Source organism: Argiope bruennichi, chromosome 1 (assembly GCF_947563725.1).
Source record: "Argiope bruennichi chromosome 1, qqArgBrue1.1, whole genome shotgun sequence".
NCBI lineage: Eukaryota > Metazoa > Arthropoda > Arachnida > Araneae > Araneidae > Argiope > Argiope bruennichi.
Window position 1 is genome coordinate 51,155,211 of NC_079151.1, and position 15,142 is coordinate 51,170,352.

At 28.5% G+C, this 15,142-nt stretch overlaps 1 protein-coding gene across 1 annotated transcript in view; it reads right to left on the reverse strand.

Annotated features, from left to right (window-relative positions):
- LOC129965723 (heart- and neural crest derivatives-expressed protein 2-like) overlaps positions 1-14,907 on the reverse strand; it is a 45,901-nt gene extending 30,994 nt beyond the window's left edge. Inside the window, exon 1 of the mRNA XM_056079849.1 lies at positions 14,324-14,907. Coding sequence (XP_055935824.1) covers positions 14,324-14,833 — 510 coding nt within the window. The 5' untranslated portion in view covers positions 14,834-14,907. The remainder of the gene's footprint in view (positions 1-14,323) is intronic.
- Between the last annotated feature and the right edge of the window lie 235 nt (positions 14,908-15,142).

Genomic DNA, 15,142 nt, shown 5'->3' on the forward strand with positions numbered 1-15,142 from the left:
AAAACACTTTGAAGTTAATGACAATTTGTTGTTTAAAAATGAATATTCTGAAAAAATCACTATTGGCTGAAAAATTCAAGAGCGTTTTATTCAAAATCAGAATAAAGGTGGTTATTTTTAATTTTTTTTAAAGTTGAGACTATGAATCAAGAACTTGTATTATTTTAGTTATTTCACAAAACTTGAATTCAATTACTAAACTTGCCTTCACTGAATTTCTATCTATTCTTCTGGAATCTGATTTTACAATATCTCTATATATTCAGGCAAAAAAAAAAAAAAATTGATAAATAAAGTAATATACGAGTTAATACGAAAAAGACGAGTAAGAAATAATTATTATGCCTTGAAATCAAAATGCTTTTTAGATTAATTCATATTTAAATACACGAATTACATCAGTTCTGACATTCAAATAATAATGGTGAGTAAAAAATTACTAATCAGTACAATACTAAAATGATTTTTACAGGAATTGTTTATTAGATAAAATAAATCAATTTTAATACATATGAGGGTAAAAAATAATGTCCCTGTTTAAGATTAAATTGATTTTTACACAAAATGAATTTTTGATAAAATAGCACGAATTACACGAGTTCGGCCATTCTCTTTAATTAGAAGAACAGCCATTATTCCTCAAATGTAATCATTCTGCTTATCTCTACATCGGAACGAAATAAAGCGATGTCTGGCGTTGGACATAACAACCAATTAATAAAGCAGAAATATTGATAAGGTTCCTTCTTTTCTTAAAAATGACCTCGTTATATCTTTGCTCCAGTCGGCTTCATAAAGAAATTGGAGGCTGCCAAAATTATCTTTATCACCGAAAAACATTTTGATTAATATTATGAAAATTTTTATCAAAAGCGTTTCCGAATGCATCTGTACAAAAACATGCAAGGAAATAATTTATTTTAAGGCATCGTGATGAAGTATAAGTTTTCACGAAGTGCATAATTCAAGAATAAATGATAAAAATGATTTATTAATAAATAGGAAGTAAATGAACTATAGGAAATGAGCTGATATCTTATCTAAAAATATGTTTCGATTTCATTCTAAAAAATATATAATAAATTTCCTATAATAAAAAATATTAAATAAAATAAGGCATTTTGTTTTTCTTGCAGTGAATTTGATTAACTACTTTCCTTTTTACTTACTTCTTTTTTTTTTGTAGAGAAATTGTTCGCTATTTTATTTTTCAACTGAATATCACCATCATTTTCGAAATGCCAATTTTCATGCACAAAAGAACAAAATTACAAGAAACTTAATGTTATATATAAAAAAGAAACAAATTAATATGAATATTAAGAATATTTTAATGAATTACTTAAAATGCATTATTTTAATAACAATTTCACTGCTAATGAAACGCACGAAAAATATAAATGAAACTACATACGCCCATTATTTCATCTAAAAACACAATATTATATTAGTGAGACACAAGCATAAACGTAAGAAATAATACGATTTTCTACTATATATATATATATATATATATATATATATATATATATATATATATATATATATATATATATATAAAGATTAAAAATAAAGAGTGGCATCATATTGTATTCTTGTTTACAGCACGTAAGATAAGAGTACTGTCAGCATTCAGATACAGAAACTTTCCACACTTTTACGCATGCGCCAGCTGATATTGATTTTGCTTAAATAGAAGTGAAATGTAAGATAGAGGAAATGTGTATTTTCTACTAAGAAATTATATAGAAATATTACACGTTTCAAATTAAAAAGTAATTATATAATTCTGACGCTAGAAAAATCACCAACGAAAATGATTACCTAAAAGAAAAACCCTCAGGAGAAAAAACAGGGAAAAATCCTCCTCTTATTCATTCATATCACCCCTCAGTAGCGTAAAATCGTTCAGAAATTATAGACACGGAATTTTGAAATGAATGTGTATTTCTCATAATATTGTTAGTAAAAATACAAATGTTAATTGAATTTTGGTGATAATGCACAATGTTTTATAATCCATTTGAATGAGAATAAAGTTCTAAAACTTGAATTCTATAAGCACGAAAACAATTCAATAGTAAGCCTAATTGCATTTGTTTCAAATTTCCATAATTTTTTTAACTGATCTGAAGATAAGATAATATTTTCAAACTGCACTAATATGTATTCACTCGGCACTTATACGCTAATATAAAATGGCAGAAGTGTAATAAATAATCATTAGCAGTATTCTGAAATTTATAATCTACAGCTTTGAATAGAAGCTATTTTTAAGGAGTTACATTTAAATTATTAAGTTTGAAGTTAAGTTCATCTCCCTCCCCCCTCCCACGCTTTTCAAGGTTACATTGAAAACTCAATGGTAAAAATGCATCTCATTTCTTTGATGTAACAAATGACAATGCAATAATGCATTCCATTTTAATTTTTTTCATTCATTCTGTAATATTGTCCGATTCCGAAAAGCTAATTCCCATTTTACATCACTACATTTTATTTAATTCTCTACTCTTATTATAACTGCATACATATACTTGATAGGTAAATGTATTTTGAATGCCTCGCTTCTTCCCCAGCAATAGTAATGACCAGTGATTATCTGATTTCGAAAACTGCGTCAATTTTTTCGATAAACAATCGAATTTCAGTTTCTCTCTATTTTCTAAGGCATTATAAAACGGGCATGCTTTTTTTTTTTTTTTTGCTCATCTAAAACGGGATGTTAAAAATAATTTAGTTATAATTAAATATGTAAATTTTCTGATTGACGAGATAGGAGAAACATAAACAACATAAAATTTATTCGATATTCCTGGAATTTTCTTACCATTTCTAGAAGTTATCACCTTTTATATTTGCACAGAATCAGGAAATACCTACCACTTGAGAGACTTCAGATGATTATTGAAAAATGCTTATCCTCAGAATCCTTTGCTTATCACTTCTCGATGATTCTACTGCATAATAAGGTGACACGCAGTGAATAAGAAGAGCACTTTCCCTGAATTCTTTATAATCGTACAGTTTTCTCCCCTCCTCTATTCTTATTTCTTTCTTGATGTTTATCTCTTTTATTTTCGATTTATAAGATCATATTCTAATTCAAAATCATATAACGTTTCAATAGCACAAAATAAATACATACTCCTCTATTTGTCATCTCATCCCTGTTTTGATAAAATCAAAATTGAATGGCTCATGTGCAAAAACGCCGAGGTTTTCCATATCTGAAATAAGACAGCACTACTCCACACTTGCATACCTTATCTTGAAAAAATGAACTAATTACAATCCCTTATCCAACAGACTAATTACAATACTATAATCAATTTTTGAAAAATAATATACAAGAATTCTTTTTTTCATTAATATTAATAAGAAATAAATTACATCTCAAATTTTTCATTTACATTTCATCTTGCTGCTGCTTTTCATTAATAGATCCATTTAGAAGTAATTATCGGATTTCTAATAAGGCTGTCTACTGAGCTGTTTAGGGTCGTTAGATATAAAGGAAGCAGACAGGTGCATTGAAAAGATTTTATTCTTTTCTAGTAATAAATTTTGTTTATATAAATAGAAATGATGTTTATCATAAAATATTAAATATTATTACCACTCTATCAAGTATAAATAGTCAGATTTTAATTTATTTATTAAGTTCATATAGTTATTTCAATAATTATAATTTCTAACGAGGATCTGCTTTAATAATATTGTGCACAAATATGATTGTCTCGCAGACGTAAGTCATAACAAATAGAAATATATATATATATATATTCACAAAGCTAAAAAAGTTTAAACAAAATTGAATGTTTAACATATCGATTAAGACAAAAATAAGATTATTTTTTATTCTAAATTGACTTGTTTATTTAAAGAGAGTCTCAAAATATGCACAGCCTAGAACCGAAAAATGCATATCCTGTCACTGCTTTTCATCCATGTCTAATGCACAGCATAATCATTACTGAGTCAGTACTGAATGTAGGCATTCTGGGGCCCCAGATAGTATACATTATGAGGCCCTTCCTTTTGATCAATTTAATTTCACATTTCTTCAAACTTATAATTTATTCAACAGGTGCATTATTTATTTTAGATTAATTTTTTAGTCAAAGTAGCTTAACAAAAATGTTTATGCTTTATTTTTAAATTTTATTATGACTTTTGACTGCACAGCTATACAAATATTATTTAGCCAGTTGTTCAGTGTTTAGAGATATTTGTCGTGGCTGGTTCGTGAGTGCTTTGAATAAATAGGCAAACAGCAAACTTAACAACAAATTTATTGCAGATTCCTTCAAGTTACTCTGCTCAGTAACTCCTTCTCCAACAGCCAACATTCGAAAGACATCACTCTTTTAATTACACTCGCGCTAGTTGTCTAGCGCCATCTATGAACGTTTATTTCCTAACGCTTCAAAATCCAATCACTAAAATATTAAAATAATTAAGTGACCGTAATTGTATAATTAAGAAACTAACCAATTAACTTGACAAAGTATTTGTACTTTATATATTTTATAAATAATGGAATTTGTATTTTGTACGAATTTATTTTGCAATTAAACTAATGGCAATTTTTTAATAACAAACTAATCCGAGCTGCTAGCTGTCCCTCATCAGCAGAGCGGCTCTAAGCAGTTGCATAATTTTAAATCCACCTCTATACTGAGGAGTAATATATTTGCATTAAATACGCAACGTGTAATCATTGCTTTTGATTCGGTTATCAAAAACTTTTAAAACCAATGAAGTAGGAAAGAAACGCTGCTGAGTAACGAGTCGTAAAAGTAGATTTTTAACAACAGACCACCCCAGCGTTGACTCCAGTCGCAGAAAGAATGACTTTTCTGTTCTAAACAGACCCAGATTATCCAATAGCCTCACTCACATCATCACAGTGGGGCAAAGAAACTTTTCAGGCTGTAAAAATTTCCACACAGCACTAAACTGCTCGACCGATAAACAGTTCCCTATTTAAGCTACTATTTCAGCCAATAGGCGTGGTGAGGTCCTGCGCAAGTCCATCGTGTCTGAATTGAAAGGCACGCTTGTTCTTAACTCTTCGGCAGGAAAAACAAGTCTAATACGTATGTTTTATTTGACAGCAACGTGTTAACACGTTTTAGTTACATTCGAATGAAGTATTTCCAAAAGAAGGAGATATTCTAAAATTAGATGTGCACAGAACATTGATTACAATCGATAAGCTCTTATTAGTTAGATAAATACAAGCAAACAGCAAAATTCACGTGATGTGTGAGTCACGTGACAAAGATCACTGCTCATGTTATTTATCTTGCACTATATCAATTAGTCGCTTTGTGAATGTTCCAATTTTACATTAATAGTAACATATTTGTGTTGAAAGTATTAATGCTTCATGCTTTTTCACATTTCTGTATTCTACGAAGATTACAGAAAACATTTCATGTTACGTAGTATATCGCGCAGTATACTGTATCTCTAAGACATTATATCTCAAAAATATAGATGCCATATTTTTTTTATTTAGATAAAATCAATATAAAAGCAATAAAACAATGAATAAAAGATCTCTTTATTTTTTCCAACTGATACTTCTAAGAATACAATATATCTTGACCACCCTATTCTCAATAAATGAGGAACAATCAATTTTGCCAAAACGTAACAAGCGGCCGTAGGGGCAATTCGCCAACAGTGGGTCAGATAAATAAACTTTTCCCATCCCCTCTGAAGGTTGAAAAAGAAAAGTAAATTTAGAAGGGTGGACAGTTGACGTAAGGGTCCGAGTGAATGACCACGATTCTCTGAAGGTCAAAGGGGAAGAAGAAACTTCAAAAAGCAGGGAAGTAACCTTGAAAATATCTTTGCAGTGGAAATGGGTCTGAGGGCAAGGTGACGGTACTTACCATAACCATACAGTTGAAATAGTGATCTCAGGAAAATGAATCTTAATATCTCAGCTCTATGGTACTTACTCTACATAATCAACTGGAGAATAAAAATAAAATTACGTCCCGAGCACCAGACTTGATATCTAGACTGATGCTTTGTTACAAATAACTAAACTATATGCATCAAATATTATAATCAACAAAATGGAAATAACAGCAGATGTATAGAAGTCCCTTTTATCAAGAACTTAATGAAAGCAATACGATTGACAGTTCCGAGACCGTCAAAATGTAAACTTTTCAAAAACTGAAAGCTGTCACTTTCCACATTTTCATCTTTGATTTATGTTTTCACAGTAGTTTTCTCCTCTTTTATCATTATATAATAAATTTAGTTTAAATCATTTATAATAAAAGGAAGCCGACATTTGATGAGTGATTGTTTCAAAACTATATATACTTATACTACTTTGTACAGGATTTTATGTTTAATGAATTTAAACAAATTTGTGCAATATCTTTATTCTTGGACTTGCTTCTTCTATAGCTAATTCTCGAAATATGCAATACAGTTCATAAAGAGCATTTACAAGCTTTTAGTTTGTACAGAGTTCAGGAAATTAAAATGTGTGCGGGGTTTGATATTTAAAGAAGATAACTATAAAAAATTTCTACACATTACTTTGATCTTTCCTTAACTAAAATAATATGTATCGACAGTAAACGTAGCAAATTAAATAATGGATTTTAATTAATTTCATCTGGATTTCGGAAGGAACAATGTGATTATGAAAGTAAAAGTTGTTATATTTCATTAATAAATGTTTGTATAATATTAAGACGACTTATCTCCAAATTATGTAGAGTAATCGAAATTTATCATCCATTCAATGAATAAATAATATTAAAATTTAACGTCAATTTACTGAATTATTGATGTGTTATCAATCACATTCGAGGGTTTGCAAATGCAACAAATATCTTTATTTAAAAAATAATGATAATAAATTACTTGAGATAGAGACAGATATCGTAACCACTTTTAACTTTCTGAATTATTCTGAATACAAGAAAATGCATTATTTTTTTTAATCTTGTTTTTAGATATTCGATTTGTAGATAGCAGTTCTTCGAACATTAATCATTTAAAGTTGCTAAGTAGTTTGACAAGATAAAAATAAGCATTTTGGTTATCATAAAACTATCAGCTGGATATCAAACTCAAGAAGTAGGTTCAGCCTATTTGATTCTGTTTTCAAATTTTTCATTCGCGTTATCACCTTTCATCACTCATAATTCCAAAAAAAATATTCATCGTCAGAGTAGAACTTGAGAAAAAAACAACAATAATAATAATTCTACACTTTAAAAAATTAGATTGGCAAACGCACTAACAAAACACAATCCAATTCCGGATAATATATACGCGACGATATTTTGAGACTTTCGTTTCATACTTTACTTTCGTTAACATAACAGTTCTCAATGATTATCAATAGTTATTGCAGTGATCCAATAATACATTGCCATAACGTTGTAAAGCTATTAAAATATGTTCTTAGTTGAATATAGTATTGTACGAAAATTTTTAATCAAATTTTTTAATATAGATATGCAATGGCAGATTTCAACATTTTGAAATACCATGCAGTGCATATTGCGAAGTCTTTCTTTCTTAATAACTGGTCATTATTCTTTTACATTTTCAAAAAATGTTCGGCTTATTCAACATGTTAATGAGTTACGTTTAATTTTATTTTATTGTAGTATATTTGTGAAAATGTTTATATATATATGCTTTAATTTTTTTTTTTTTCAAAATACATATTTTGCAAGAAATGTCTAAAATGATTAAATACTTTAAAAATTAACGAGAATTATTAATTAAAAGTTCACTTACTTAGTAATAAATGCATTTAGTTATGATAAATTATAACTTTCAAAGAATTTTAACATTAAAAAATTATTATTTTATAGAAGTATTAATTATTTTAAGAATTATTTTGCCAAGTAAAAAGAATAACCAGTTATATAATTTATAGTCTTTTATAATATGAAAAATAATTATTTATACTTTAAGAAATGAATTCTTTACACATATTGTATTTCTAACATCTTAAGGGTCAAAAAATTTGTGTTTCTGACAAATTCATTTGTTTGACACCTAGGGTAATAACATTCTTTAATCGACGCACTTGCTGTATTCTTCATTTTAGGAAACTACCTTGTCGGAAATTTGCCACTGTAACCGTGCAATCAACTATGTGAGATATATATTTTTTCAAACAACTTATTTCTAACTATGGCTCAAAAGTACTTTTATTAGTACGTACACTATTTCATGATAAAACTGCTATTTAACAATTTTTTACATGGAATTTCTAAGGATGTTTAGTAGATAAGATGTCAAAGTTCAAGGATTGCTGTGACTGATTTCAGTTTAATAAACACTAAATAACACTAAATATTTTTTTAAACAAGAGAAATGCAAATTTTAAATAGACATATTCAATAAATTTTAAGTTCTGACTATCCACTCGACCAAACTTTTTTAACAACTATTGTATAGTAGAAACCATTAAAAAACTGAATACGTAAATACAGGCAAAAATAAAATCTGAATGTTTATATTTTATTATTTGGGCCTAATAACGTTGCTTCCATTTGACTCAAATGATTTAATATCTCCTTATATTTTAATAGCAAATTTATTACAGTGATGACATGCACTTTTCATACGATAAAATCCAAACCGAACAATTCCTTCAAGCAGAAAATAAGGTAAACCGACCGACTATAAATTCAAATGAAATTTAATATCTTCGATCGAAGCAAGTATAAATATGAAAACAAGAAGCTGTCTTTAGTATGTTCTTGAAATTTATCAGATTTTAAATAATGTTGCGAAAACACTATCTTATCTAAATAGGTATCTTCATCTTTCAACGCAGCTCAAAACTAAAAATCCTTTCGAACAAGAGAGATTATGTCAACTTTGATTAATCGCTTCAATTTTTCATAATCACGGATTGCTTTGAAGAGATGAAATGTAAAATTCTGAGAATATTCTATGATACAAAAAAGCTGACTAATCTTTCATTTGTATTCATTGTTACAATTTATAGTCGGAATCATACGCAGATGATCATGGAAATTACCAGAATTGATTCGTAAGCATTGCCGTTATCGAAATGAATAACAGAATAAATTAAGAATCAGCTGAACAGTAAAACTTGTCAATTTAAGAAAGTTGTTTAAAGTGTTCAAGAATTACAATTTTTCTTTTGTAGATAATTAAAATGCTGATGCAGATGTTTATTGTGTAGTTCATGATCGTCTATTGTATTATTTTTTCTTTAATTAATTTTCTCTGATTCATGCTTTTGAATAGCTAAATTGCTAATGATAAAATAAAATTACGAAATACTGTTGAATTAATAATTGAAACAAAGCGAATCAGTTAAGATAGTAAATATATGGCAGATTTCGAATTAGACAATTGTTAAGGGTCACTGATTTGGGTAGGATCAAAGGTAAGTTGATAAACTAATTGGTCTAATCATCCAGTAAATAAATTTGTAAAATATAAGACAACATTATCACTTAGTCAAAAATTACAGTTCATATCCAACTAACTTATTAGTTCACTTACAGACACTAGTGAATTTATAGGTAGACTTTTTTTATAATGGACTATCAAGTCCATTTAATTCTAATAGCACTTATTATATATACCAAGAGTCTGCTTAAGTAGTACTGTAAAAATTTGGATGCTGGTCATTTGGTACTGTAAATTTTTTTGGTACTGTAAAATTTGTAATTACCACATTTTCACAAAATTAATAAAATAAAAAATAGATCTAAATCTTTAATCAATCGATAAATGTTGATGAAATTATATATATATATATATATATTAAAATGTGAAACTAAATTGATTTCATTATTAAAGGAGAGGCCTCATAATGTGCATTGACTGCGGCCACAAAATGCCTAACTCTTAAATACTAAATGGTGTTTTTAATCAGTATACCCAATTTTGTCATCTAAAATTTTACCACAGTAAAATTTAAACCCTAATGTCTGTTGTTATCAATAGAATACTTAACAGAAATTGTAATTAAATTAACTTACAACATATTAATTCAGTTGTGGAAATAAAAATTGGAAGTTTTTCATTTATGATTGCATATTCTTTTTAAATGAAAAAAGAACAATGAAGGAGATTAAGTAAATTTGGAAGAAACGAATCTCTTTTGAGGTTTTAAAATATATGTGTGTGTGCATTCAGCACAACAAATTATTTATTTATAAAAACTATCGAATCGAATTAAATAATTTTTTATACATATTTTACATTTGAGTTGTCATTTGAATTTTATTATTTTAATATTGCTTACTACATTAAATGAAAAATGTAAATACGATTAATTTAAATTACGATTAATTAATGTAAATACGATTATTTTAATGCTATTTACTGTTTTAAATATAAAATAAGAACAGAACAAATAGGAAATATCGTTTACGCTTTCATGTTCCCAATCTCCATTTTTCATTATTATTATTATTATTATTTAGTTTTATTTCAACACCCTTCTATATTTATGAACAAAAATAGTCCAGAAAAAAAATTAGTCATGGAAACCATTTCAAACTTCCAAGCATTTCCTTATAATTTATAAAATTATAATATTAAACGTGATTTCTTTTAATATCATCATTAATGTTTCGTTTAATTCTCGCCTTTAATTCTTCTTTGATGACATTAAAGGGGATTTTTCCCCCCAAAAGAATATACGATGGAGAATTCTCTTTTTTGCCCCAAAAGAAAATGGCGAGAAAATAGAATTCACAAAACCCTGCTTTAGATGATTATGACATTTTTTAAAAATAGTTTTTAGATGGAAGTCTTTACATTTCATTTTTGTAATATTTTTTTTGATTTCTCAGACCATTCTTTTAGAGCATCTACATACTCGTTTATCGCATTATGTTAATTACCTTTTCAAATGGCAAAATATTTATAATTTTAGCTTACAATAAGTAAATCTGCTAATATTTTTATTATTTAAATCATTACAAATGCATCACGTTATTACGTGAAATAATATGGATTTAAAAAAAAAAATTTAGATTGTTTCGATTTTTAAGTACAGTTGCAAGACTTACGAGATTTCATTTGAAAAAATAAATAAATAAAAATAAATGCAGAAAAATAATTAATGTGTAAAGAAATAAATATGTGCCCAAATCTTGCAAATCAAACGTCGAACATTAGGGTTTAGGGCACTTTTGAAAGTGAAGTATCTTGAAGGACGAAAAAATAATTCCATGCCCCGGACGTCATTCACCCTCGCTACACCACTGTTCAGTGCCATGTATCATTTGGATTTCCATCTATAAGCAGACTATACTGCTCAGACTTAGAATATAAGCCAGATTTATTGATTCTTCAGGCATCAGTTTTATACTGATACTTTCGCACCTCAACGCTCGCTGTGCAATATGTTAAATTTTTATAGTAACTATAAACTTGAGTACAAAATATACATTTTAATTACACGAAACCGAAATTAAAGTTAAATAATAAAACCGTAAAAACTATTTTAATAGTTTGATCGGTTTTATGTACAAAGAAGAAAGGAAAATAACTTCATATAACTTCATATTCATAGAAACAATTGCGTTATTCTTTTCAATACTTTTAAATGCTTATCTTTGCGGAAACAACGCTATTATTTATTTATTTATTGCAAGTATTAACTTACAATGAATGAAAAAAAATGAGTTCCAATCAAACAGTTCGGTTTACCCCCCCCCCTCCCCTCCTGTTTTTAACAAATCGAAATCATCGAAAAAAGAAGTTAGGGAAAATGAAAGTATCGATGAATCATTTACTATCGGAGTATATATAAGGAATGAATGAAATAGAGGTGTAAAGCGTTTCTGCGTACGGAGGGAGTTTCCAAACTACAGAGTCGTTTCCAATTAATTTCGTCATTCTGAATTGAAAACACAGAATGCACTATCTATTGCTCAAATGTGATTTAAAATTGAGCAGTTTTGATATATGTCCCCATTGGAAATATCTGAAAAATGGTGTCTTTTAAGTTTCTGGATTACAAAATGAGCTAAAATTGAAAAAAAAAAAAAAAAAAAAAACAATATAAAATATCGCCACTTAGGACTTATACCAAAGCTGCATTTTAAAATAACATAGTATATTTTTTATAGTAGTTCGACAAAGCTGACTGACATGACTAACTTTATATATTAATACTCGCTGTCTTTGACGATTATTTCAATGATATAAGCATTTTGTGGACCGATTTTGATGAAATACATCTTATTAATTAAAACAGGAAAAAAGAATATAAATTTTGATTTTCAAACATCTGAGATTTACATATTTTTGATGTCTAAAATATATGCATATATTTTTGGTTACAGAAATGTTTACTTTTAAAAATTGATGATTTAGTTTTTAGTAATTGATGAAAAATTAATGCTGTTTGTGCAATTTTGAAATAATTTAAATTTAATTGAAGTAATGAAAATATTTATAACTTCTTATTACCAACACTATTGCATTATTAAATGTCGAGCAAGGATCACGTAATGATACGAAAAGAATCACAATGGAATTCTTGGGTTCTGGTCACTGGAATTATCAGGGGGTGTAACCCCTCAATTTAGTTAAAAATTGTGCATTTATCTCAGCATTCAATCACTTCAATGTTTGCAAATGAGAAAGAATTCTTAAAGATACAATTTTTTCGTTCATTCCTCACGATAAAAAGTGTATTTTAGAATAACATTGAACGTTTCTAAAAACATAATAGTTGAAAGCCAGGAATATACAGCAGAATAAAATATGATGCATAATATATCAATATAATTCGTTATTTAGTATCCGTTTTCGAGTTTCCTCATATAGTCAAATCCAGATCTCCGAAAACTGAAATTCTTGAAAATATTTCATAAAGAAACCAAAGATCATCTATTTAACTTTTGAACAATGAATGGCCATTGATCAAACGATTATATGAAATAATTAGATAATTAATAATCTCAAAAACGGAAGATTTTTTTTACGAAAAAGTTGGTTGGTATATTCTGCAAATTTTTTTCAAGTTCCCAAATGTAATTTAGACTATTTTAGACAAACTTCTCCATTTTTTTACTAAACAAATATAATATATATTGTCATTTGCAAAAGACGACTGAGCGTTAAGGTTTTAACTCTTAGAATAGTTTTCTGAGAACCGAAGGTCTGGAAAATATCGGTGTAATTACTTAAGATTTTGAGGTTTCTTACACTTAAAAAACTTTCTTCACTCAGATTTATTTTTTTATTTGAGAAAAGTGGAGAAATCCTTTTTCAACATGTAAAAATACTTTTAAATAAGAAACAAAGGAAGTATTAAACATTGTTAAATTATAAATTAATATGTTACAGAGGATATTTGAGAGATTTTAATATCATGATTTAACCAAAGGATTTATCATGTCTATAGAATTAAATTTTATTTTTGATAATAAAGTATCGAAAAATCGAAACCTATTATTCCTTATAGAACATTTTTAACATGCTAATTTCTAAATCCTTAATCTGGCATATTTCTAGGAAATTTCTTGACATATTTTGAGTAAAGTTTTTATTAATTTATTAATTATGAATTTATTTTATAATTTTTAATTATGAATTATTATTTAAAAAATTTCAGAACTGTACACAATAAAACCTGAAAATAAAATTTTGGTAGAGTTTCTTCACTTTTGAGTGTTAATCATACATGTTATAAATAATGTGCTTAAGAACAATTAATAAAATTTTAAATAGAAAATTCAATTATTATATATCCATATAAATATTTCTAGATCTTAAAAAAATAAACTAATCATAAATCATTTTTACAATAATGTTCTAAAGAGCAATAAATTGAAAAATCAATCATTAACAATAAATATAAATATCTCATATTAGTAAAATAAGTTAAAACTCAATAATTCAATTATTTTAAAATTGTCATCTTTGGTGTTTCAGTAAGAATCACATAACAATTCAGACCGAAAATTGATTCCAGATATCCGTTTTCTACAGTTAAAAACCTTTACGTATAAATATAACAGTTAGAAGACGAATTTTTTTAAAAAAGAATTACATTATGTAACTAGTTGAGTATTAAAATAAATACAGATGCGTAGAATTAATTTAAAATTTTTTTTTTAAATCAATTAAAATACACTTTAGTGATGTAGTCATTTATGAATGATTTCAAGATAAAATAAGTAAGGAAGATCAAGATTTAGATACATAATATATAATTATTGCAGTGACAAATTCTTTGCACTAATTTACATTTAAATTCACTTAAGATGTAATCATCTGTAATAAATGTAAAATGTAATAGAAAAGTAACAATTACCGCTCCTGAATCTCTCTTCTTTCCAATGCCTACATCAGAGATTTTCGCAAGATCTGCCCCAAAATGTTCGGGAGACTTTTTCTCCGCCAGAATGTCCATCAGGTGCACGATGTAACTGGTGGCTAGCTTCAGAGTCTTTATCTTGGACAGTTTCGTGTCCGAAGGCACGTTCGGTATGCAGTCCCTGAGCTCTGCGAAGGCATTATTGATGCTCAGCGTCCGGCGACGCTCCTTTCGGTTAGCCGTGACTCTCCGCTTAAGGCACCGGACCGGAGGAACAGAAGGGTCGGCTGCGGACTCCGACGAAGACCGGATGCCCGAGTGTGAGTTGTCCGGCGAACTGACGGAAGGTGGCGGGGAACCTAAGTCGGAGCTGTCCGGGGTGAATGCCGGCCACACGTAGAAGGTATCGCCGCCTGGTCCGCACGTGTAGTAATGGGCAAATTCGGGAGGCGTCGCGTCCGAGGTTGGAGTGAAGAGATGAGGAGCAGAGCCTTTCATGAAACTCATGTTAGGAGCTGTCTCTCCAACTCACATACCGAGACGTTAATATGATCCAGAGCGCCTTGGACACGGAGAGGAGTTGCGCGTGGCTTCGAGGGGGTGGAAGAGGGGAGGCAGCCAATGAAACGATCGAACCACGAAACTCGAATCTCCCGAGATAAAAAAAAAAGTTCTTTCTTTTTATTGTGGGGGTGGTTGGATGCAGAAGAGCGGAGCATGTGAAGAAGTTAGGTGATCTCTTAATTCGTTGAGAGTCTGTGCATTATGAATCATGCATTAATTATACTTTTTTAAGCTAAGCGCAAACTTTACTTT